The sequence below is a fragment of the Urtica dioica genome, chromosome 11 (genome assembly GCF_054948205.1).
Source record: "Urtica dioica subsp. dioica isolate 48M chromosome 11, U.dioica_male_clone48M_v1_H2, whole genome shotgun sequence".
Lineage (NCBI taxonomy): Eukaryota > Viridiplantae > Streptophyta > Magnoliopsida > Rosales > Urticaceae > Urtica > Urtica dioica.
In genome coordinates this window covers 8,596,228-8,620,779 of record NC_142766.1, presented here as the reverse complement: position 1 = coordinate 8,620,779, position 24,552 = coordinate 8,596,228, and the positions used below count along the sequence as shown (strand labels likewise).

Sequence of the window (24,552 nt, the reverse complement as noted above, 5' to 3'; positions counted from 1 at the left end):
ATTACTATAGAAATAAAAAAAAGTACATAAAAAATTAGCATACTAAATTATTTAAGTTATATTGAATAAAATAATAAGCTCTAAACAAGTAAAAATAATAATTATTAAACTTAGGTTAACTCAAATATGTGTGTTTTAAATCATGGATTATAAATTAATTATATTACAATAATACTTAAATATTTTGTGTAATGTTGACACCAAATGAACAGTGTTACGTCAAATTTGGTGTAACACTGTTAATTTTGTGTCAAGATTACACCAAATATAGAGTTTTAGAGTTTTGACCATTGGAGAACTCTAACTCTATTTATAGAGTTTTGGAGTTCTCCATTGGAGATGCTCAAGTAAACTTTTGATAATGTTAGTGGCTAAATTTGTTGAATATAAGGAGGGATAATTTAATATAAGATACGATATGATTTGAAAAAAAATTAAATAAATAAATAATGAAGGATAATTATTTAAGCAGCTATTAAATTAGAGAGTTAGATATATTTTCTTTATTAAAATTCTAATTTAATTATTAATAAAATAAATTTATAAATAACTAAGCTACTAAGAGTTTGTGAATTGTTAAATAGTTAATTTTTCTCTAATTATAGGTAAATTGTAATTTGTTATTTGTCATCATGTAGATAATTTAAGCATTCATATATATTTTTTTGTATATTACGTAAATTTGGATATTTATATAAATTTGATCATTAATAAAAAAAAAACGTGAATATTTATTTACAATTAACTAAAGGAATAGTTCTATAGTAATTTTATTATGGTTATAGGCTATATATCTCGAGAATTCTTAATAAAATAGTTTAAATCAAGACTCTATATATATAATGTTATGAGAGAACTATAATTTAAATAAATAAAATTTGCGTTTTGAATCATTAATGATAAAGTTGAGATAATTGAATAAATAAATACATAAATATTCACAACCATTTTGTCTAATTTATATATTTCTTAATTATATTTTGTTAAGGATCTGAAAACAAAAAATTCATCCGGTAGGTAAGTACAAAAGAAGAAAATATAAATATTGGCACAACAAAGGTGAAAAGTCGAAGATAGTGGACCCCACATTCTAATTTCATCCCTATCTTGTTAAGATAATTTATTAACGAGCAGAGGCCCCACGTGAGACCCACTATCTCACAGACAGACATAGTTATCGGGTTGGCTAGTGGGACCCATCAGTTTATCCTATACATATTAAAAAGATTTTCAAAAAAAAAAAATACAGATTTTCTCAGCTCTCTCTCTTTCTATAATATATATATATATATATATATATATATATACACATATATGCGACGACTGCTTCTCTCGTCTGGATCTTCGCAGTCTCTGCCATAGACTTCGCTTGATGGGAAATGCTAATGGAAGAGAGGAAGGAATCGCCGATCAAAGATCCAACGGCGATTTGACGGCGCGTGGTGACCACTCGTATCCTTCGGCGCGCGTGGCCTCGTCAGAGTCCATGGCCAACGTCACTCCTCCCGTGAGTCCCCGGGGATCGGTATTGCCAATCTCCTTTGCTTCTCAGGTCTCCCTAGTTTTTATATTCCTCTGTGTGTGTGTATATATATATGTGTGTGTGTGATTACATATGTGCAGACAGTGTTATATCAAAGTAACAAATTAGCATAGTTGGTGTTTGTTCTGCTATTGATATTTAGTAATCATAATTGATCGTAACATTTTGAGGTCAGGCAGTAATTCTTGAAACATGCATATTTCTATATATCTCCTTAACCTTGAGTGTTTTGTGTTTGATATTGACCTATATTTCTCGGAATATCATTGTAATACTCGGATTATTATGTCATTATTATAATTTCTAGATGGTCATGCTGTTTCATATTTCATTATTCATAATGGCTAATTAAAGAATATTCATCATTTGAAACGTGTGTTAAGGATATTCTGATAATCTCGGATAATTATCTGATTATCGTCCACTAATCGGGATTGCTATTTTTAACTTAATTTTGCTCGTCTCAGCTGTAGTCTTGAGATATCTAGTTTCTGGTTTTGATTTTAAAGACATCTGGTAGCAATTTCGTATAAGGATTTGATGGGAATCAAAAACATTTCTTTTTATGTGAAATGAGCGATTGCACTTGGGTCGGATCTGAGAGATGTTTTCTGTGGAATTGTGCAGGCTCCGGTGGGAAAAGGCTTTCTTCCACAGCCAATGAACGACGAAGAAGATTCGGCTCCCGAGAAAGGAGTTCCAACCTTGTTTACATGGCCGTACGGCGGTGACAGCGTGGCTTTGGAGGGCTCTTGGGACAACTGGGTGTCTAGGTAAAACCGATCACTTACATTTTTCGTGACCCGAAGAAGAAGATATAAACGATTATGTTACATACTAGTTCATGATCTGTGTGCAGGAAAACAATGCAGAGAACAGGAAAAGATTTTTCGATCCTGCTGGTTTTGCCTTCTGGTGTTTACCACTACAGATTTCTCGTCGATGGTGAATGGAGATACATCCCAGAATTCCCTTTTCTGCCTGGCGAGTCGGGCCATATCTGTAACGTTCTCGATGTTAATGTACGTATCCTTAGAACCTCACTTTCTTCATGGCGTTCATTCAGATCCTCGGTGCTGACTTATTGAATTCATTCAGATCCTAGAACACCGTTTGAAACTCTCGACTAATATTGTACTTATCTTAGATCTATGATCAACTCGTACAATTCGTTCGAGTGAAGTAATGAGAGAGCTGTGTGAAACCGTGTTCGAGGGCTTTTCTGTTATTTTCATCTCTGGCCATGAGTCCTTATTGAAGTCAAAGTCAACGCATCGTTGTTTTGTGTAGGCATACGTACCGGAATACCTTCACGGCGTAGCGGAGTTCGAGGGACCATCGTCGCCGGAGTCAAGCTACGGACAGGCGTTCCCGGGCGAAGAAGAGTTTGCGAAAGAGCCGGCCGTGGCTCCGTCTCAGCTTCACGTCACCGTCCTCGGAATGGAAAACTCGGCCGATCCCGACCCTCCATTGTCATCCTCGTCTAAACCGCAACACGTTCTACTTAACCACCTCTTTATAGAGAAAGGATGGCCATCCCAGCAAATGGTCGCCATGGGACTAACTCATCGCTTCGAGTCTAAATACGTCACCGTAGTCCTCTATAAACCGCTCAAGAAATAGGTCTTACACTTTTGTAAATTAATATATACAACACTGTCATATGTTAAACGAATTCTGTCACGGGTAACTTCCGGCTCTGCTTACTGGAAATTCTGTCGTTGCTTTCTGAGAATAACGCGAGTACAGTGAAGCTTTTTGTCGGGTTTCTGATACAGGTGGCGAAAATTTACCGGGTTCTTAATTTCACCTCGACGAAATTTCGGATGAAATGGTATGTGTTTAGTTTTATCGATGTGAGCATATCAAATGATCAAGAAGGTGCATATTTTTTGTGCATCCCAAACAAAGAACGGTGTCATAGCACTTGGTTCTTGAAGGCTTGAAATGGGTTTTTGTTATGTTTTTTTGTCTCTTGTGTTTGTTGGTGATTTGTGCTGTGTTTGTTTTTGCATATATGTTTGTCCATTTGTGGTATCCTGGGATTTAGTTGCGACGTATGCTCGATGAGAATAATGCATATATTGTTTGTGTTTGACATTATTACTCTTTCAAGCAAATCAACTTGTGACTCTTCATAAAGTCCGCTGCCTAATTGAGAGTGTTAGATTTTTGGAGTCCTCTGTATTTGTTAGATTTTGTGTTGGTTGTTAGGGACTTTGCATATATTTTCTTTTTGTTTTCCCAATGATGGCTCTTTATTCTGGTGAAGGATTTTTTTTACCCATTTTTAAAAATATATAATAAATAATAAAAATTAATGGGAGTAAAGTCTTTCTATGAATTCAGTTCTAGCCTCTCAATTATTTAACAAGCCTTCCAAAATGGGAGCGAGTTTTGACAAATTCAATCACTAGTGAAGTTACGTTGCAATGCAGGGTGACATTGTTGTTTTGGTAATTTGTTTGACAGCAATAATAAAAGAGACCACGGAAGTTGACTTTAGAATAAATGATAAAGACAGGAAATCAAAGAGTTCATTGTACATAGAAATATAATATTGGATTTATGGACCATATTTGATAATTTACTTGCCATTTAGCTATAGGATAACGCAATCACGGATTCGATCTCTGCACCTGAGTTTCTTTCCGTCCGACGAGTACGACCTTGATCTTCTTTCTTCGAACCTCTTTTGCCTCTTCCTGCAATTAACCAAAAAGGGAAACAAAATGTCAATGGTCTAGTCAAATTAGTTATCAAATATATAAATACATAAATAAAACATATAATGAACAGCCTAATTGAATTATCCCAAAGGGTATAAATAAGTGAATTTGATTTTGGCTACTCTGATTATAAGCAAATGGTCACCACTTGGAGCTCAATTTTGATTTATTCCCATATAAAAAGTGGAAATTCTAGATACCGTTTATTTTTCCAAGAAGAATACAAGATTTCTCCCGTTTCTAAACTCTGGTTACAAGGACCAGTTTTTTTAAATTAAAATTGTTATAACCCTTAATCTAAATGAAATTGTAATCGTAATAAAAAAAAAGATAAATGAAATTTTAAACCGTAAATATTTAAATATATATATAAGATAAAAATAAAATGGTCTTTTAAAAAATTGGTATGATATATAGTGACGCATAGTTGGAAAGTAACTAGTCATTAAGCCTGGCTGTTTAATAAGGTGAAAATTAATAGAATATAGAAAAAGGAGAGGCTGGATTGGTCAAAGCATGGTGGCAAATGTTGTCTCGTGTGGTTGTAGAAGAAAACCAAGAGAATATATGCGCTTTGTTACTTAATACAAAAATAAGAACAATCTTAAAATAAGAAGAAAAACGCATTAAGCTTAATTAGAATCCAATTTTCGGTCAAGCTATTTTTCTTTCAAACGTAGCAAAATTAGAAGAGATTACGAACAATAAATTTGAGTCTCCTCAAAAATTAAATAACATTCAAATTATATTTTCCATATTTTGAAAAGCAGCATAGGTAAACTAAACTTCAAAGTTACGGATATTTTTATTTTACTTTTCATTTTTGCTCTTCTCAAAGTCGAGCTTTAATGAGTATGGAAAAGTAACATTATGTTCCTTTTTCTAGCCAGATATATATTTAACTATATCGGAATCGGATACGATACCAAACCAATTCTGGCATTTTTTTATATGCTTAAGTTTATGACGTCCTAATTAGTAATTGATGTGTTTCTGTTTATCTGAGCTAAAAATAAAAATAAAAATAAAATTAAAAAAAATAGCTTTTTATACGCAATAAATTTTTCGACAAAAAAATGTACTTACTAGGAGTACACATATTACAATTATTAACACTTAAATTAGCCGATGTGCACAATAGTAACTTGAATACATTTTTGTAAAATATTATTATTTCCTGGGTTTCTTTAGTATTCTCTAGAGAAATCTAGATATTTATTGCGTCTTTTTATTTTCTTAAAAAAATTCTACGTTATATTTTGACCTTCAATCCAACATTTGAAGCGAAGATATTTTTTTGTTTTCCTTTTATTAAAAGCTCACGCTGCTATCTCGGTATTTCTAGAACACAACAAAAAAATCCAAAAGCAAAAAAGAAAACAGTATGGTGGGATAGTTTTGTCTACCACAAAAAGAATATATTCTAAATTTCACTATATAAAATAGTAAACTAAATATTTCTAGTAACTTCTTCTTTTTATAACCAAATGGAGCAATTGGTTTCTGCATTATTCTACGGTCCACTATCCAAAAAGCTAAAGAATTCATTATAGGTCCCTTTTGAAAATCTGACGACTACATGGAGGCTGGAGCTACTTGAAGATGCTAAATAAGAGGAAAAGAATCGGACATACTAGTACTGTACAATTATACTCCAAAGGGTATCCACTTCCATTTCATGATTTTCTCATCCCAACATGGTTTACCGAACTTAATTGAAGTCATACTACTTCACCCAAAATTCTCAAGTACTTTTCAACCATTAGACAGTAACAGCTCATTAGAAGGAAATATGAAAGGCTGGTTCATATTTTTCTGCGTTGGGGCTTCCGAGTTCAGGTATGTGGGTAAAAACACAGCAGATTTCAGCAACTTTAGACACCTAGGCTGTTTAGATAAGCAGAGTTTTTTAAGGTTATGAAATCTAACCCATAAGAACAAGTGTAGACTTGACAACCGCTTTTGGGGGCTGAGCAGGCTAGGCATTAACGAGAAAACAAGTGTAGACTTGACAACCGCTTCTGGGGGCTGAGCAGGCTAGGTATTAACGAGAAGATTCACCTACAACTCGAAACTGCTCTACAGAACATGACATGGGCAACAAATGACAAGAACAGATTTTTAAGGATGGTACACAAGATTCAAGGGTAACGAATGAAGAGATTGTAGTCCACAATTCATGGAATCTGATCACAGGTATAACTGGCTGTGTTTATCTCATACGAAGACATGAGACATTTTTGAGAGGGGCTTGTATGAACCAAACTTTACTATTACAGACATTTATTAGAATATTTCAAACAAGTAGAAAACACGGCTCAGACATATCAAGCACAGATAAAGAAATGGATGTTGTCAATCACTACTCTGCAAACCAATGGAATATGCATAGAATCAAGTCAAGGAAAAACCCGAAACTTTTAGGCTATAGACAATAGAGATGTCACCCATAAGCGAAAACATCAAATTCCAACAAATTGTTCTAGGTTCACGACAGCAAATTATAGATTGAAATACAAAATTTAAAACGCTACCAAAAACAAACTACTGGACAGGCAACAAACAAAAACAGATGCTAATGGAAACAGTACCCACAAATAATGCAAACACAAAGATAGACAATCGACTAGCAGAAAGCTAGTAGAATCAGAAATCAAAGATGTCTGAAAAGCAAACAGAAATCTCATCATACTTATCTGCCTTTCGTTCTCTCTTCTTCTTCTTTCTTTCTTTTTTTTCATTTTTAATCTTTAAGCTATTTTTAAATCTTTTAAGAGTTTCCTCACTTGGCCATCATGACTTTGACAAACTCCTCGTAGTTGATCTGGCCATCGCCATCGACATCAGCCTCGCGGATCATCTCGTCGACTTCGTCGTCGGTCAGCTTCTCGCCAAGGTTGGTCATGACGTGGCGGAGCTCGGCTGCGGAGATGAAGCCATTCTGATCCTTGTCGAACACACGGAAGGCTTCTTTGAGCTCCTCCTCGGAGTCGGTGTCCTTCATCTTCCTGGCCATGAGGTTGAGGAACTCAGGAAAATCGATAGTTCCGTTACCGTCAGCATCGACCTCGTTGATCATGTCCTGAAGCTCGGCCTCGGTCGGGTTCTGCCCTAGAGATCTCATGACAGTTCCGAGCTCCTTGGTAGTGATGCAACCTATAATTTCATGGTCATCCAAAATGATATCAGACATCAAGTGAATCATATATTGAAATGCAGAGAAAGCACATGTAAGTATAACACATAAAACTAAACACAGCTAGCCTGTGTGTTGTCATAGTGAAAAAATAAGTTTTTTTTTTTACAATAATAAAATAAAGAGGAAACAGAGAACAGATCACTTTGTTTAGAAGAATCGTATGTTAAAACGGGATTTCCAAGGAAATCAAAATCAAATAACAAAGCCAGACTACCCATATGAATTGCCAGAAAATCTTCTGAACAGAAGGTCATCAAGCAATGAGACGAATAGATCTCACACGATACAACATCGAAACAATAACTCATATATTCAAACAATATTCCAAAAATTGAGGAAGTTTCTAAGATTTTATCAACTATGTATTCGTTGTGAGCTCAAAGAGCTCAACCACGTAAACCAATAAGGACGGCTCAAACACACATTTCATGAACCAAGCATTTTCATAACATATATCACCAAATTTAAAAAAATCGACCTAACAACTGACAATTCAAAGATGTTACCAGAGGAGCCAATGAACGAAAACAAGTTATGAATCTACGACTATCCGGAGTCCGAAGAACCGAAAGGTCCGAAACAGATCAGGAATAGCCCTAAACGAGCACAAATCCTGGACAACAATCACTCTAACAAAACAAAAACAAGCAGATCTGAGTGGATCTAAAAAATGAAACGAAAATTGAAAGGCGAATAAAAAGGTAATATCGACAGAAATAGAGATCTAGAGAAAGAGAAGGAGAGAAGAGACCATCGCCGTCCTTGTCGAATAGGCTGAAAGCCTCCTTGAACTCAGAGATCTGGTCGTCGGTAAGTTGATCGGCCATGGCTTGTTCGGAGAAAAAGAATAGAGAAATCACAGAGAGCCAAACGACGAGGTTCGCTGAGGCAATGAGGGGAAGGAAGACCAAGACTCGGCTCTTGTATCTTTCGTTGTGACGATATTTGTGTATGCGTGTGTGAGTTTATATAATAAGAGAAATGAAACGCTTTTTTTTAATATATTTGAAAAATCAACTCTGGATTCTGGAAATGAAAAATAAATAAAATAAAACTAAAATAGAAGCAAACGCATCTGGTTCTCCCTCATCCGCACACCGCACGTAATCCCTTTCCTCTATTAACTAATTATGCTTTCTTTTTTTTTTCTCGATCAAAAAAAAAATTATGCCTTTTTATTAAGACCACTTTGCCCATTTTTTTTTTTTTATACAACCACTTTGCCCATTATTTTGACCAATGCCAACGATTCATCGTCCGACAAATCAAGAGCATTGTCAAATTCGGCGGTTTACTTGTTATAAATATTGAGAATGGACCACTGGTACACATGTAATAGTTAGTGACGTAGATTAGTATTGTATAAATATGGTGACTTGTTTTTCAAAAAAAATATATATATTTATGTATATATAACTGGTGACTTAAAAAATAGTGTTAATATGGTCCACGAAATACGAAATGATTCCATAGTATGTGTTGGTTCTTAACAGGGTTTAAAGGAATTAAATTATTGGCCATAAGAAACGATAATGAAAATCCACAACTAACATTATATTAACAATTGCAAGAACATGACTTAATAAAACAATTACAGTTAATAGCGAATTACAACTTAGCAAACATGCTTACTCTTAATGTATTATACGCAAAATTATAAAGAGTTGTTATGACCAATCCATGTACTATCACACAATAAAGAACTTAAAAATAGTAGAACACCAAGTTATGTTTTTGTTATGCCCCATAATTATGCATCACCAAACTAATTTCTTTTATAAAGAAATTTAACTCATGATTCAAATTGGGTAATGTTCGTGCATAAAAAGTTATTTTCTCGTGGAAGAGAATAAATGACAATATCTCATTTTTTAAAAAATATTATTCTCATTCATATTCATGAGAGAAAATAAATGACAATATCTTATTTCTTTTTAAATATTATTCTCATTAATATTCATGAGAGAGAATAAAAGACAATATCTTATTTCCTTTTAAATATTATTCTCTCCTCATATTCATGAAAGATAATAATGACAATATCTTATTTCCTTTTAAATATTTTTCTCTCTCCTTTATTTAAACAACTAAAGAGAAAATATTGGTAAGTACCAATAAGACATGGACGATTTTTATGGCAACAAGGAGGATTTCGCGCAAATCTTGTGTCGGGATCCTCCAAAATTCGACCACCTCATTTAGTGCAAAGACCCAATTGCTTAAAACTCAATTAATTATTTATTTACTTGGTTCAACAAGAAACAAATAAGTAATTGATTAATAATATGCTTGATCATACAATAAATAATTAACACTACTATAAATAATTATTTAATTATACAAATACTCATATTCAAGAATGGATGCTGTCAATCACAACTACAGCTAGTAAGATTATAATAATGAAAAAATTATTATTCGAAAGTTCTTATCCGCCTTTATCAGAGCCGAATCGGGGGCTATGGACCTAGGATTAGAAGCTTAACAAATCCGATGAAAAGATGAAAAAGTCATTTCTCTTTTCTACATCGATTTGTCTAATCTTGGTCAGACTCCACCTTGCAAGCCAAGACTGAATCCTCATTGATACTAGAATTATATTTACTCATCGTGATGAGTGTCCACTGATATAGTCAGTTCGTGATCAAGATCCTCCAGGTTCAACTCGTGTTGAGAAAAGTCAATTATTTCGTTATACTTTTCTTGACACCTATAAGCCCTAAGCATTGTTGCTTCCAGATTCTTCCGAACTTCCAAACTTTGGAAGTGCGCGCAATCTATCGATTCTGGAATCAATCCTTAGGTGAGAGAACATTTACCTTCTTTCAGGAAGGCTGGATTCCATATATGTAAATCATTTCACACTCGAATTCCACAATCCTCCCAAGAAATAAGCTGTGATTAGCATGATAGTGGCCTTTTAGCGAATGAGTCAAAGAGTGCGGTAACATAATCCAGTGTCCATGATCACTTTAGGATTTAGATCAAGTCTCACTGTGACCATCATTTGTGATCTCAGTTAGTGTGTCGTAACGGTCCTTAAACGACACATCTACAAGCAAGATCTGTCCGGATCGTACACTTACCGCAAGAGTAGAACGCTCCCACTAAGTGATCAGCCTTTACTTGTGTTCCGCATATATGATTTCAGATTCGGCTACCTAGGCATGAACCAATCATCGACCGATTTTAGTTCACCATCCGAGCTCAGATGTCGTGCATATGACTCAGTTCGATACGGAGACTATGGGTTGATGAATGTTTGATAAATCTTAATATATATAAGAAATAACGCTTTCGATTCGAATAACTTATAAATGTCAAAACTTTATTTTATTAATATTTCGGCGAGACCATACGTGAATTTGATGTTCGTGTGAGAGGTCTCTCTAATGAGTCTCATTCTCTTGGCGAACCCATTTCAAATGCCAGTCTTGTCAAGAAGATCCTTCGTTCCTTGCCAGAGAGGCTCAAAATCAAAGTCACCACCATAGATGAAGTCCACACCACCTCTCAGATGAAGGTGGATGAACTTATTGGTTCGCTACTCATGTATGAAATATCACTCAAGGCTGATCAACCTTACAAAAACCCAAAGTGTTTTGCATTTAAAGTAACCAATTATGAGCCAATCTCGCAGAGTTCTGAAGTTTTTAATGAGTCGTATGAGGACTCCGTGGCTTTACTCGCTAAGAACTTTGGAAGGATCATGAGAATACTCTAGAAGCGACCAAGCAAAAAAATCATTGGTCAACCTAGTGCTCCTTTTAACATAGATAAAGCTATTCAGAGTTACAAACTTGTGAATAATTACATGAAAGGAAGAGAAGATCGTAGAAGTGGTCAACAAAACAAAGGCAAGGGAATTCACTCTCGTGAGTGTGAAGGTTTTGGACACATTCAAGTCGAATACCCTAACTATCATAGAAAGCATCATAAGAACTACAAACATCACTCTCACTGATGATGACAGTGACTCTGATAGTGGAGAAGAAGAGACACATGTCAACAACTTCGTTGCATTTACTGTAAAGAGTTCAGAAACCTCTGAAGGTGTCTCTGATGGATCTGAAACTGTCCTTGTGGTAGGAATTATGCCCTGCTCTTCTAATCTCTCTCGGGCTTCTCATTTTGATAATGGGGAACTAAGTGATGAAGTTCTTCAAGAACCATACGAAACTCTTTTTGTCAAATGGGTAGATGAATCTAATGCCTTCTTGAAACAGATGAACATAATTAAAGAATTGGAAGCCTGTGAAGCTGACTTGTTGGAGAAGATTGCTGAGTTAAAAATGGTTTCTCTTGATTCCTTGAAAGAGAGGATTTATACTCTACTTTCTTAGAAGATCAATCTTTTGGAAATCAACAATAATCTGAAGAAACAAGTTGTTAAGCTCACAAGTGGTTTATCCACTATGACTAAATCTGTTCAAATGCTGAATTCAGGTACCTTAAATCTTAATGACATTTTGAAGATAGGACAACCATCCTTCATCCATAGAGGTTTGGGTTTTCAGTCATCCTCAAGTGCTCCAAAAAAAGACTCTGTTTGTTCCTCTTGTAAAGCCTGAAGAACTGTGTCCCAGAAGACGTCTCCGTCAAGATTTGGAACATCAAGCAGTCATAATCCTTTTTATGGCTCCAATAACAAATGAAGCTGTCAGTATTATGGAAATAGGGCCACATTCATCCTTATTGATATGTTCTTTATGGAAGGTATTTGGAGAATAAGTCACATGTTCCTAGTTTTGGGCAGTTCATCCCTTTTACTCATAGTCGATATCCTCGTGTAAAGATAGAGTTGAATGAGATGACCATCAATAGTCCCCCATGGTGGTTAATATGGAGTGGAGAGTTTGTGCTGATCATAGAGCACTTTATGTTTACACTTCTCTGAAAGCTATAGCCAAAGAAGATTGGTACTTAGACCGTGGTTGCTGTTGGAATAGATCTATGATTAAGAAAAGATTTTTGCTTCTAGCAAGCGGCGGAATATAAAAAATTTCTTTAAAAACTCGTAAAACATTTTTACAACCTAGACAAAGTGCATGAACATATAATTTAAAATTTTAAAACTACATTTAGTTTTTACTCGGTACCAACCTTGAATGGAGCTTGAACATTGAGAAGCCTTAGGAAAGGTTGAAATGCTCGTCTTCCCACGCAGCTCGCCTCTCCCACTAGTCTTCTTTGAACCTGTGAGTAACCACGAAAGTTTCTACCACTAGAGTCTTTGAGTATGGTTAGGATTTAGTGTGTGTGCACTTTTAAACACTATGACTCAAGAACTAGTTTATGAGCCAAAGAGCTAAAACAAAACGCTAGGTCTAATGAGGACCTATGTGCCAAAACAAAAAGAACAAGAAGAGATAGAGAGAGAGAGGGTGGGCGGCCAACTTAGAGAGAGAAGCTCTCAATCTCAAAATTATATGTTGTGAATTGTGAAAGAGGTGGAGTATTTATAGGAGGAGGATTACCTTGAAAAGGTAGTTTCCTCTTCTCTATTGAATATCACATATTCATGAGAAAATATTTGGTTTCCTCTTTCCTTACCTTGGACGTGCAACATGATGCACCAAGCCCTTGGATTTGTTTCCTCATTTGTTTGCTTCCCTCTTGGCCGCCCACCTTGGTTTCCCCTTAGAGGAAATTTGTTTCCTCTTTTTCTTTTGACAAGTATCTTCATACATCAATGCACAAAATAATCTCTCTTTTCTCTCTTGGTATGGACGGTTTTGTAGAGCTTCTAGAACATGCTTCTAGATGTTTCTTTATTTGTTCATGACAACATAAGAAAAGCCCATTAAGAATTTTCACATAAAATTCCATGAAATGAAATTCAATCCTCAAGGCCCAATTACATTAATATGGCCGTGTGACTTGATCTCATTTTCATTATATGACAATGTTCAAAAACTTATTTATTGACATTCATACCATCCTATGTCCAAAAGGACAAAATTAACCTTTAGACAATTTTCCTAAAACTTGTCTAGTTCAACATTTGAACTTGTTTTGACTTAGCTTTCATGTTTAACTAATCCTACTCTAAAGACTTGTGGTAGTGACCTCATGGATCCAAATGAAAAAAGCTTGAGCTAGCATACTTGGACTCAAAAGTTCATGTCAACTGACTCCACTAAAGAGTTGACACTGAAATCTCTTGGTTCAAATGAATATATTTTTTACTCAAGAATTCTACTTAATTGTAATGAGTGGATCCATTGAATATTATCTATGTTTACCATTTTACCCTTCATGTTGTTATTTCCTCAACTCCTTTGTCGCTTGTGAATAAGTTAGAAACAATGTATTGACGATGAGCTAACAAGTCACATTGATTCATCCAAAAGAGACACGACTCAATTTGGACACTGACCAGTTTATTTATTCACATTCCAATGAACAAAGCATGAGGTGATATACATTGCATTTCAGCAATCTTGTACATGAATTCCATATCTATGAGATCTTCATAAAGTTGTTCATGACATCTTCATAACTTAGTACTTCACCCATAGGTCTTGTCTATATCACATAGTAAGTCTAGAGCTCTGACTTTCTCAAATGAGAGTACGTAAGCTATGAAATGATATGTCTCATTTCAGGTAGGCCTGTGCACGGTCCGGTCCGGTCCAAAACCGGCCAAAAAACCGGACCGGACCGTTCAAAACGGTTCAAAAAAACCCAAACCGGACCGGACCAAAAATCTGTAAAAACCGGACCGGACCGGACCGTTTTAAATCATCTAAACCGGACCGGACCGTTTTGAACCGTTTGGACCGTTTTGAACCGTTTGGACCGGACCGAACCGGACCGTTTTGGGCCGTTGGACCGTTTTGAACCGTTTTACATAATTTTTTTAAAAAAAACCATTAATTTTCCACCAAAACACAAACATATAGTCATATATGGGAGTTAAATACATGCAGAAATGCCTAATTTGGCTAATTGGACATTAATTTATTTTTTTTTAATTTTTTTTTTAAATAAACCGGTCCGGTCCGGTTTAATTAAAAATAACCGGACCGGACCGTTTGCATTGAGTTAACCGGACCGGGGAAAAAAAAAACCGTTTTAAACCGGACCGGCGGTTTAAAAATCACCGGTCCGGTCCGGTTTACGGTTTTTACGGTTTTTTTGCGCCGCCCTAATTTCAGGATTGAGGTAAGCATGATGCAATTCATACATAGTGACTCCGAGACATAAGAGGTTAAATGGTTTGTTCTTATTCTGTCTCTAGAAGTGCACTGGTCAATTCAGCACCTTCAAAAGATACCTAAGAAGAACTATAGAGTCTTCAACTCTCAAAGCCTCATAACCAGACATCATAGATTCTCCTAACAATCATACTGAGATCAATAGCCCTTTGATCCTTAGATTGTGAATATACTGTTTTAAACAAACCATGAAGAATTTGTTCATGCAAATTTATAGTTGACTCTTCATTTGTTGTTAGGTTTGTTTAAGGACTAAAGACTATAGTTTATCATAAAGCTTCAAACAGACAAGGTAGAATGAATGAACGTTTCAACTTTTATTAATTATTCAGCAGTTACAAGCACGAGTTTTCATGAGACTTTATTACATCAAATGTACATAAATAAAGACTACTACTCTTCTTGTAGGCACCATTGACAACAGTTGCTCGTGTCACATGACTAGTGAGAAATCCTATCTGAGCAATGCGAGATCATGTGCTAGAGGTCATGTAACTTTTGGAGATTGAGCTATAGGCACAGTGGTGGGAAAAGGATAACTCAATTTCATAGGATCCCAACTCTTGATAATGTCTTGTTAATAGAAGGTTTAACTGCTAATTTGATTAGCACAAGTCAACTATGTGATCAAGGATTAATTGTCAATTTCTTCAAAGATTGGTCTTCTGTTGTTACCCAAGATGAGTCAATCATGTTGAAGGGCATTAAATCCCTCGATAACTGTTACTTGTTGAATGGTCCCTCTATTACTCCTTCTATTGCTTGTCTAGGAAGCAGAGAATAGATCATAAATAGTGGCACAAAAGGCTAGGTTATCTAAATCTAAGAAACATGGTCATTAATGATGATGAGAGATAAGATAGCATTAGAGATGAAGATGAAGTTGTCATTACTCAAAGTCCTGTCTCTGGTGTCTCAAATGGTGTTGCTGACACCAATAATGACAATTAAGACTCTAACTCTAGATCTAGTGAAGATGCCTCTATTAAGAAGCCCTCTAGTCGAGTCAAGAATAATCACCCCATTGACTTCATCATTTGAAATCTGAATGAAGGAGTTACTACTAGCAGAAAAGATCTAGTGAACTGCCTGGAAATGATTGGTAATGTCTGCGCCACCTCTAGAAAACTAAAGAATATTACTAAAGCTCTTCATAATGAATTATGGGTGAGTGTTATGCAAGAAGAACTGGTTCAATTCGAAAGGAATAATGTGTGGGAACTTTTCCCAAGGCCTAATGATGTGAATATCATTGGTACTAAATGGATTAAGAATAAATTTGATGAGCATGTGCATGTCACTCGCAACAAGGCAATATTAGTCACTCAGGAGTATACTCAAGTCAAGGAAGTTGACTTTGATGAGACATTTGCTCATGTGGCCAGGCTTGAAGCTATTCATCTTCATTTAGGAATCTCTTGCCATCTAAATTTCAAACTCTAGCAGATGGATGTCAGAAGTACTTTTTCAATAGGGCTATCAATGAGGAAGTGTTTATTGAGAAACCTAAAGGGTTCATAGATCCCAAACTTACTAACCATTAGTATAAATGGAATAAAGCAAGCACCACGTCTATAGTATGAATGCTTTGCTGAGTATCTTACTCGAAATGGCTACTCGAGAGGAATCACAGACAAGACCTTGTTCATTAAAAAGGCCAACTCTGAAATGATGATAGGTCAAATTTATGTGGATGATATTGTATTTGGTGGGATGTTTCAATTAATGGTGAAACACTTTGTGGAACAAAAATGCAGTTTGAGTTTAAGATAAGCAAGGTTGGAGATCTCACTTATTTCTTAGGGTTTCAAATTAAACAGATGGGAGATAGTATTTTCTTTCACAAAGAAAGTATGCAAAGAATATTGTGTTTGCTTGAAACGTGACAAACCCAAAAGAACTCATGATGCCACTCACTTTAAGATCTCTAAGGATGAAAATGGTGAAGTAGTTGATCCCTGTCTCTACATGAGTATAATAGGAAGTCATCTCTATCTCACTACCAGTAGGCCCAATCTTTCCTTCTACGTGGGTGTGTGTGCCAGGTATCAAGCAAATCCAAAGGCTAGTAGTCACTTGAGCTTTGTCAATAGAATCATCAAGTTTGTTCATGGAACCTTAGAGTATGGGATTCTCTTTTCTCTTGACAGAAACTCTTCTCTTGGTTGGTATTGTGATGTTGATTGGGCCGGGTAATGTTGATGATAGAAAGAGCACTTTTGGTGGATGCTTCTTTCTTGGAAACAACTTGATCTCCAAGTTTAGTAAGAAACATAATTGTGTATCTATGTCTACCTCAGAAGCTGAGTACATTGAAGCATAACGCAGTTGCACTCAACTTGTCTGGATGAAACGCATGATACATGAATATGATGTTCCACAAGATGTCATGACGCTTGACTATGAAAACAAGAGTGTCATCAGCATTGCAAATAATCTTGTTCAACACATCAAGATGAAACACATTGATATTCGTCATCATTTCATCAGAGATCTTGTTAATTATAAAATTATCTCTCTTAAACATGTCAGCACAAAGAATCAATTCTCGGATATTTTCACCATAGCCCTTGACACTGCTCAATTTGAAAAATTGAGAGCAACCTTGGGTGTTTACTTTCCCGAATTTTAGCAGTTAATTGATGGGTCAAAGATTGAGTGGGCCATATCTTTGATCATTTTTGGGCCCATGGTGTTGGATTATAGAAAACCGTCAATTCAAATTGACGTGTCCATCTGTTCTGACATTTCGCTGGGTAAGACGTTTATTTTTTAAGAAAAAACTATTTGGTTGCAATTGCCACTTTCTCTAAAAACCATTTCACGCTATTCTTTACTTTCAAGAGTATTCATTTTTCTCTCAGTGTGATCTTCGAATTTGCCCTAAATTTTACCAGAAATTCTTCAATCGCGAATTTGCCTAGAAGAAGAAAGTTGTCAAAGAAGTTGTCTATAAGATGATTATGCTCAACCAACATGGGGTTAAGACATTTGTGGGATCCTTGTAGGAATCGATGGTCAAGGCGGAAGTTTCTCGTCTATGGTTCCTCGTTCAAGATGTTCCGGCACCTATTGAAAGAACATCTCTTGTAACCAAGGATTAAAATGCCGGGAAATGTCGTGGAAATGACGGCAAAATCGCGGTGATTGGAGGAGGCCGGCCAAAATTTGCCCATTGTCGTTTTGAGTTATTTTGTTTGAAATTCCCTGGAAATGTCGTTTTAGTTTCCATGTCGTTTTACCGATTGTGTGTCGTTTGGTTCCTTGTATAAAACTATCATTTTCGAGAAATATCATCGAGTCAAATCCGAAAAAACCTAGCTATTCCTCTACTTGAAGTCGACGAGGATCACCGACACAACAACGCAATTCCTATCGTGCCCTGGTAATTTCGAGTGTCCATGAACAAATCAACATATTTTCGGTCATTTCGTCTTCAAGTCGCCATGATATCGGCAAAGTTTCCAAGGATTTGTGTCGGACTAAGAGAAATTTGGCATTTTCGTGTGTTTTTGAATTTTTTTTGTTGATATGATACTAAATAAAAGTTGTTTATCTTTGGTGCGGTTTTCATATTTTTTTTTTCAAAATTTTTTAAACCCATTCCGAATTTTTTTTAAATAGTTTAGAATTAGATTTATGTTAATGAAATTGTTATTTGAAATTAGAAATAGTTTGTTTGTGTTAATGAAGTATTAGATTTATGTTTATGTTCATTGGTTTTAAATTTGAAATAGTTGGTTTGTATTCATGAAATTTAGATTTACATTTATGTTCATGGAGTTGAAAAATCAAATAGTTGGTTTATGTTAATGAGGTTTAGATTTATGTTTATGTTCATGGATTTGAAATTTGAAATAGTTGGTTTGCGTTCATGAACTTTAAATGTACCTTTATGTTCATGGATTTGAAATTTGAAATAGTTGATTTGTGTTCATGAACTTTATATTTATCTTTATGTTCATGGATTTGAAATTTGAAATGTTCATGAATTGTCATAGAATTGTTAGTTGATATTTACTAATTTCTGGACAAAATTATTGTTTAATGCTTGTATGTAAGTAACGATGGCAGATAAAGGCGTACGAAAGAATTGTACGAAGGTGGCGGGGAGCCATAATCATTTTACATGCAAGTACTGTGGAATGACGACACGAGGAGGGGGTGTGACTCGTATGAAACTTCATTTGAGTGGAAACGACCCGAAAAAGAATGTGAAGCGGTGTGAGAAGTGTCTGCCAGAAGTTAGAGAAGAGATGACGTTGTTGCTACAAGAGGCAGAAAGGAAGAAGAAAAATAAACAAACCATGGAGGAGACAATTTGGAGAGAGAGGCGTACGACTTTTGGTCCAGTTGATGAAGAAGGAGACTTCGATGCTGAGATGGAGCATGACCTATACAAGGCAATGAAGAGAAGTCGTGAAGAAGCTGCTGCAGAAAATTGGAGATCCGGTCCAGGTGGAGGTTCACAATCGCATCGTGATTTGGGAAGGGGGACGTCAACGGCTACACGATCTCTATATCGATCAGATAGTGCACGATAAGTTACCCTTAATCCGAAGGCAAAGACGTCCCTGAATAAGCGTTTGGGTAAAATTGTGAGTCGTTTTTTCATTCACAGAGTGTGCCGGCGAACAAAGTGAAGTCCCACCATTTTCAAAATATGATGCACGAAGCGTCGGAAATAGGTAAGGGTACTTGTAATATGATGTACAATTTTCTAATTATTGGGTTATGTAAAATTTGTTTGTTTACAGGTCGTGTTGTCCCTTTACTTTCACCATACGAGATTCACAACACGTATCTTAAAGAAGAGGTGGCGGATGCACACGCTTACGTTGATAGTCAAAGACCAATATGGCAAGAGTATGGGTGCACCATCATGTCTGACGGTTGGACTGGATCAATTAGATTAAGCATTATCAATGTCATGGTCTACTCCGTTGGAAAGACTATTTTCTTGAATTCTATTGACGCGTTGGACAAGATAAAGAATTGGCAATACATTTATTTAGATATTGTCGGAGGTGGTGAAAGAGATCGGGCAAAACAACGTCATCCAAGTTGTGACGGATAACAGATCGGCGTACAAAAAGGCCGGAAAGAAGTTGATGGATAAATTTAATTTGTATTGGACACCGTGTGCCGCTCATTGCATGGACTTGATGTTGGAAGACGTTGGTAAGAGAGAAACTATCTCACGGGTCGTGAAGGATGCAAGGGAAATTATCAAATTCATCTACAATCACGGGATTGTGTTATCGAAGATGAGAGAGCAAGGAGAAGGTGAGATTGTTCGCCCAGGTCTGACAAGGTTTGCCACCAACTATTTAGCCCTTACAAGTTTAAAGGGCAATAAGGGAGGCTTGAGGAAAATGTTCACCTCTGATTGGTGGGAGACAACCACGTTCCATAATACGTCGATCGGAAGATTTGTTGAATCAAAAGTACTCGATCAAACATTTTGGTTATACCTTGACGGAGTTTGTAAGGTGTTTGAGCCCATGTATACCACTCTAAGATTCATGGATATAGAAGTCGTTCCAACCTTATGTACGTGTTTGAACTTTGAACATATTATGTCACGAACATATTACGTTATGAGCTTATTATGTTTTGAATTTTTTAGGTGCGCTTTACCACGTATTCAACTTGATGAAAGCAAAGTTGGAAAAATTTCAAACAAGCAATGGGTTGTGGATATCGCAATCGAGCGGTGGGAGAGACAGCTTCGTCACCCGTTACACGAGGCGACCTACTACCTAAATCCGAGGTGTCAATACAATTCAAGCATCTTAATGAAGCCAGAGCATGTCACTGCCGTGACTACCATATTTGAAAAATTGCACCCACATGATGATTGCTCTACCCTCGACAATGAAGTACATGTTTCAAATTGTACATGTTTTGTTGGAGGTTGTTTTTATTGAGACCTTGTTTTTTAGATTATCCAATTTCGTGAGGCAAAAGGATTATTTCGGGAAGAAAAGTGCGGTGGCTAACCGAGAGAAAATGGCCGCTGGTATAATTATCCAAGTCATGTAGTTTATGTATTACGAACTAATTCATTATTAAAGTTTGATTATAAACCTCATTTTGTAGTCGAATGGTGGAACATGTTAAGGATCGAGACACCGACGTTAAAGAGGTTGGCCATGCGAATCCTTTCGCAAACATCGTCGTCATCGGCATGCGAACGAAATTCGAGCACATTTGCTCTAGTCCACACCAAACAGCGAAACCGTCTTGCTTACAAAAGGTTTGAACAACTCGTCTTGTGTACCTACATTATGAAGTTACAACTCCGAGACCAAAAAGACAGGTACAAAAATAATGAGAGGCGAGATCCGTTAGACATCATAGAAAGTTCCATGCAAGCCATGGGAGACAATGTGGACGATGATATTCTTCTTGAATGGATTCGACCTGCCCACCTTGATGATGAATCGCAACGGCTCAAGCCACAAGTTTCTACACAAGCTCGATCAGAAGGTATCAATGTCGAACGAGTATTGAGTGAAGATGTGGGTGTAACTTCATCCGACGATGACGTTGATGATAGTGATGGTGGTGATACTGGTGGTACTGGTGATGGTGGTGGTGTTGTTGACGTTGCTAGTGGCAGTGGTGGTGGTCTTCCTTATGATCCCTAGACTATGGAATCAGGATACCAAGCTACGCAGGATGAGGACCACAGAGCGCGCGATCCAGTTGGAAGGTATGTTAATTAATATGTTTTATGTATTCGATTGATCTTCATGCAATATAATATGTCTATCAGGTCCGACCAATTCTTTGATTTTGAGACTGAGCAATACAATGGTGGTAGACAAATAGGAATGGGTTCCACCATGTTCATGACCTCTACTGATCATGATGTCAACTCCATAGCGGCTCAATTTTGTTTAACCAAATGTTGACTCAATCATACGGTGAAGGTTTGTATGCGTATCCTTACCTATGTCCTTATCCAGTGCATGTGCCTGTACCTATTCCCATCCCCACCTCCATGAATAACGTAGATGATGGTTCGCCTCAAATTATTGGATATACGGTCGAGACGCTTCATGGGGCATTATCGGAGTATCCTGTCCTCTGCAGTGTTGTTGGAGATAACCAGTTTAACTATAACGCTCATTTCGTAAACTACCAAACCAACTATGAGGACCACATGACATAGGCTCACACTGTGATCTCCAAGCACGAACGGGGGGTTTCTACCAACCCAACCGCCACTCGACCTACTATTGAGTCGTTTTTACTTTTCTTGAACTGGATAGGTTTTTATGTTTTTTTTACATGTGTGAACTTATTACGTGTGTTGAAGACTTGAATTTGGAGTTGAAACTTATTATATATGTGCGTTTGAAACTACTTTTCTTACGTGTTTGAACTATGAATTTTAGTTTTTATATTCATAATTATGCAACATTTTTTCGTCGGTATTTCCGTGTTTTATCAAAATTTATGTCGGCACCGCAATTTCTGTCGGCATTTTTTAAGCAAATTTCCGCATTTTTTCTGTCGCAATTCCCATCGGCCACCGTAATTTCTATTTTTTGAGGTCATCGGCATCGGCATTTCAATCCTTGCTTGTAACTACATAGGATGGTTAAAACTCTACTAAGCATGTTGATCAAGTGAGTCCTGAAGATGATCAAACATTGGCTCAGATGACTGCTGATCTCAGCGAGTCAGTGTACAATTCTGAAGACATAGCCAAGGGGATTCAAAAGAATGACCCTCAGTACAAGGTGGTGAACACTATCTCTGAACAAGGCTTCGTGAAAGCCATGAGTGGTGATACTCCTAGTTCAGTGAAGAGCTCTGTTGTTTCTAAAGGGAAAAAGGAGAAAAAAAAAGTGTCAGGGAGAAGATTGTTGAGCAGAAGAAGGCTTATGGAAGGAAGAAGCCTGCTCAAGACAAGAAAATAAAGATTACTGGTGAATAGGATCCTATTTCCAAAAGGAAGAAGGTTGACGAAAAATAATAAAGGAAATAATGTTGCATAGGATTATGTTCCTAATTATGTTGCTGACAATGTCACTAACATCCTTGAAGAGGAAGAAGAGGCCGGTTGAAGCTCAGAGAAGAAGAAAAAAAGCCAAGGAACGAAGTTCCAGACGTTCCATTGGATGGTATCTCTTTCTATTCCATTCAAGATGCAGGTCGATGGAAATTCGTTGTGAATAGGAGCATTGCTCCCGACTGTGTGCAATAGCCCTTCAGTGCACGAAGATCATTTAACTCATCAAGGATGAGGACTTGATGATGACAATCACCAACATAGGATCCTACCATGCCCACTTGGTTAGGGAAGTTATTGTCAACCTTCCAGAGAAGATCACAGACTCAAAGTCTTCTGATTGTCTAAAGGCTTATGTTCGCGGCAAGTGTGTTGAATCTCTCCCAAGGTCATCAACGTGTACTTGGGAAGGACGGCTCTGTCTTCTGTGGATCCTCTCTCTTCCAAGACTTAGCTTGTCAAAGAAATTACTCGTAATAATCATCTGAGTGGTTGGCATGACAAGGTTATTTTTCCTGCCTCTAAGAAGGGTACCAAGTACTTCATTCGTCACAAGATTATAGTCAAGAATTGGGCACCCCCTGCTCATTATACTGGTATATTATTGAATCTTGCTCAGTTCATTCATCAAGTGGGTGTTGGAATTGATCTAGAGTTTAAGAAAAAGTTTAGCGCTTCGGTAAGCGGCGGAATTTTAAAATTTTTCTTTTAACAAGTAAAACGATTTTACTAACCTAGACAAAGAGCAAGCACATGTAAATAAAAACCATTATGAGCATAAAAGATTACTAACCCTTTTAGAAGCTTGAACGTTGAGAAGCTTTTGGAAAGTTGCAACGTTCGTCTCCCCTCGCAGCACATCTCTCTTCCTTTCCTCGCCAACTCGAGCAACCACGAAAGTTTCTATCACTAAATCACTCGAGAGAAAAGGAATTAGTGAGTGTGCACTTTTAAACACGACGACTCTAGAACAAGTCTAAGAGTCGAAGAGCTAAAACCACTAGGTCAAATGAGGACCTAGGTGCCAAAACAAAACTGAAAAATAACTAGAGAGAGAGAGAGAGATGAGTTCGGCCACAAGGTCTAGAGAGAGAGTCTCTCAATCTCTAACTTATGTAGAATGAATGAAATGCGAGAAGTGAGGTGGGGTATTTATAGGCGGAGGATTACCTTCAAAAGGTAGTTTCCTCTTTTCTATAGAATATCAAATATTCATGAGGAAATCTTATTTCCTCTTTTTTCCCTTGCTTTGCACGTCCATGCTTGTCCAACAAAGCCATGGATTTGTTTCCTCATTTACTCTCTCTTAGTTGGCCGAAATTCCCTTGCTTCTAGAAGCAAATTTGTTTCCTTTTTTTTTATTTTGGCAAGTATCTTCATACATTAATGCACAAAATAAACTCTCTTTCACACTAGGGGCTGCACAAATTTTATCTCCAATTTCCTTGGGTTGGACGGCCAAAAACCTTCTAGAAAAGCTTTCTAGATTTTTCTTTACTTGTTCATGACAACATAAGAAAAGCCCATTAAGAATTTTCAAGTAAAATTCTTTGAAATGAAATTAATTCACAAGGCCCAATGAACACATCATGGCCGAGTGACTTAGGACATCGTATGACCATGTCAAAAAAATTTATTGACATTCATTTCATGCCATGTCCAAAAAGACAAAATTACCCTTTTGACAATTTTCATAAAACTTGTCTCGTTCTTGTTTTGACTTAGCTTCTAGTTTAACTATTCCTACTCGATGTGATTTGTGACAGTGACCACATGGATCCAAATGAACAAAGCTTGAGCTAAACACTTGGACTCAAAAGTTCACAAACCTTTTC

At 36.6% G+C, this 24,552-nt stretch overlaps 3 protein-coding genes across 5 annotated transcripts; 2 read left to right on the top strand and 1 right to left on the bottom strand.

Annotated features, from left to right (window-relative positions):
- Window positions 1-1,288: 1,288 nt before the first annotated feature.
- AKINBETA1 (5'-AMP-activated protein kinase beta-2 subunit protein) lies at window positions 1,289-3,646 on the top strand. 3 transcript variants are annotated; one of them, XM_089600875.1, is made up of 4 exons: window positions 1,289-1,552; window positions 2,171-2,316; window positions 2,403-2,565; window positions 2,834-3,646. In XM_089600875.1, the coding sequence occupies exons 1-4, from the start codon at window positions 1,373-1,375 to the stop codon at window positions 3,164-3,166; spliced, it is 822 nt and encodes a 273-aa protein (XP_089457001.1). In that variant the 5' UTR covers window positions 1,289-1,372; the 3' UTR covers window positions 3,167-3,646. The 3 variants fall into 3 exon arrangements, with proteins under 3 accessions (XP_089457001.1, XP_089457002.1, XP_089457003.1); XM_089600876.1 differs by having other exon boundaries at window positions 1,290-1,525; XM_089600877.1 differs by having other exon boundaries at window positions 1,291-1,507.
- A 3,069-nt stretch (window positions 3,647-6,715) lies between these two features.
- On the bottom strand, window positions 6,716-8,473 carry LOC149381011 (calmodulin-7). Its single transcript, XM_089600879.1, has 2 exons — window positions 8,223-8,473; window positions 6,716-7,428 (listed from the first exon to the last, which is right to left on the bottom strand). The coding sequence occupies exons 1-2, from the start codon at window positions 8,296-8,298 to the stop codon at window positions 7,055-7,057; spliced, it is 450 nt and encodes a 149-aa protein (XP_089457005.1). The 5' UTR covers window positions 8,299-8,473; the 3' UTR covers window positions 6,716-7,054.
- A 10,285-nt stretch (window positions 8,474-18,758) lies between these two features.
- LOC149381010 (uncharacterized) lies at window positions 18,759-21,344 on the top strand. Its single transcript, XM_089601266.1, has 7 exons — window positions 18,759-19,196; window positions 19,313-19,379; window positions 19,449-19,624; window positions 19,707-20,197; window positions 20,321-20,464; window positions 20,637-20,713; window positions 20,794-21,344. The coding sequence occupies exons 1-7, from the start codon at window positions 18,759-18,761 to the stop codon at window positions 21,342-21,344; spliced, it is 1,944 nt and encodes a 647-aa protein (XP_089457392.1).
- Window positions 21,345-24,552: the final 3,208 nt, after the last annotated feature.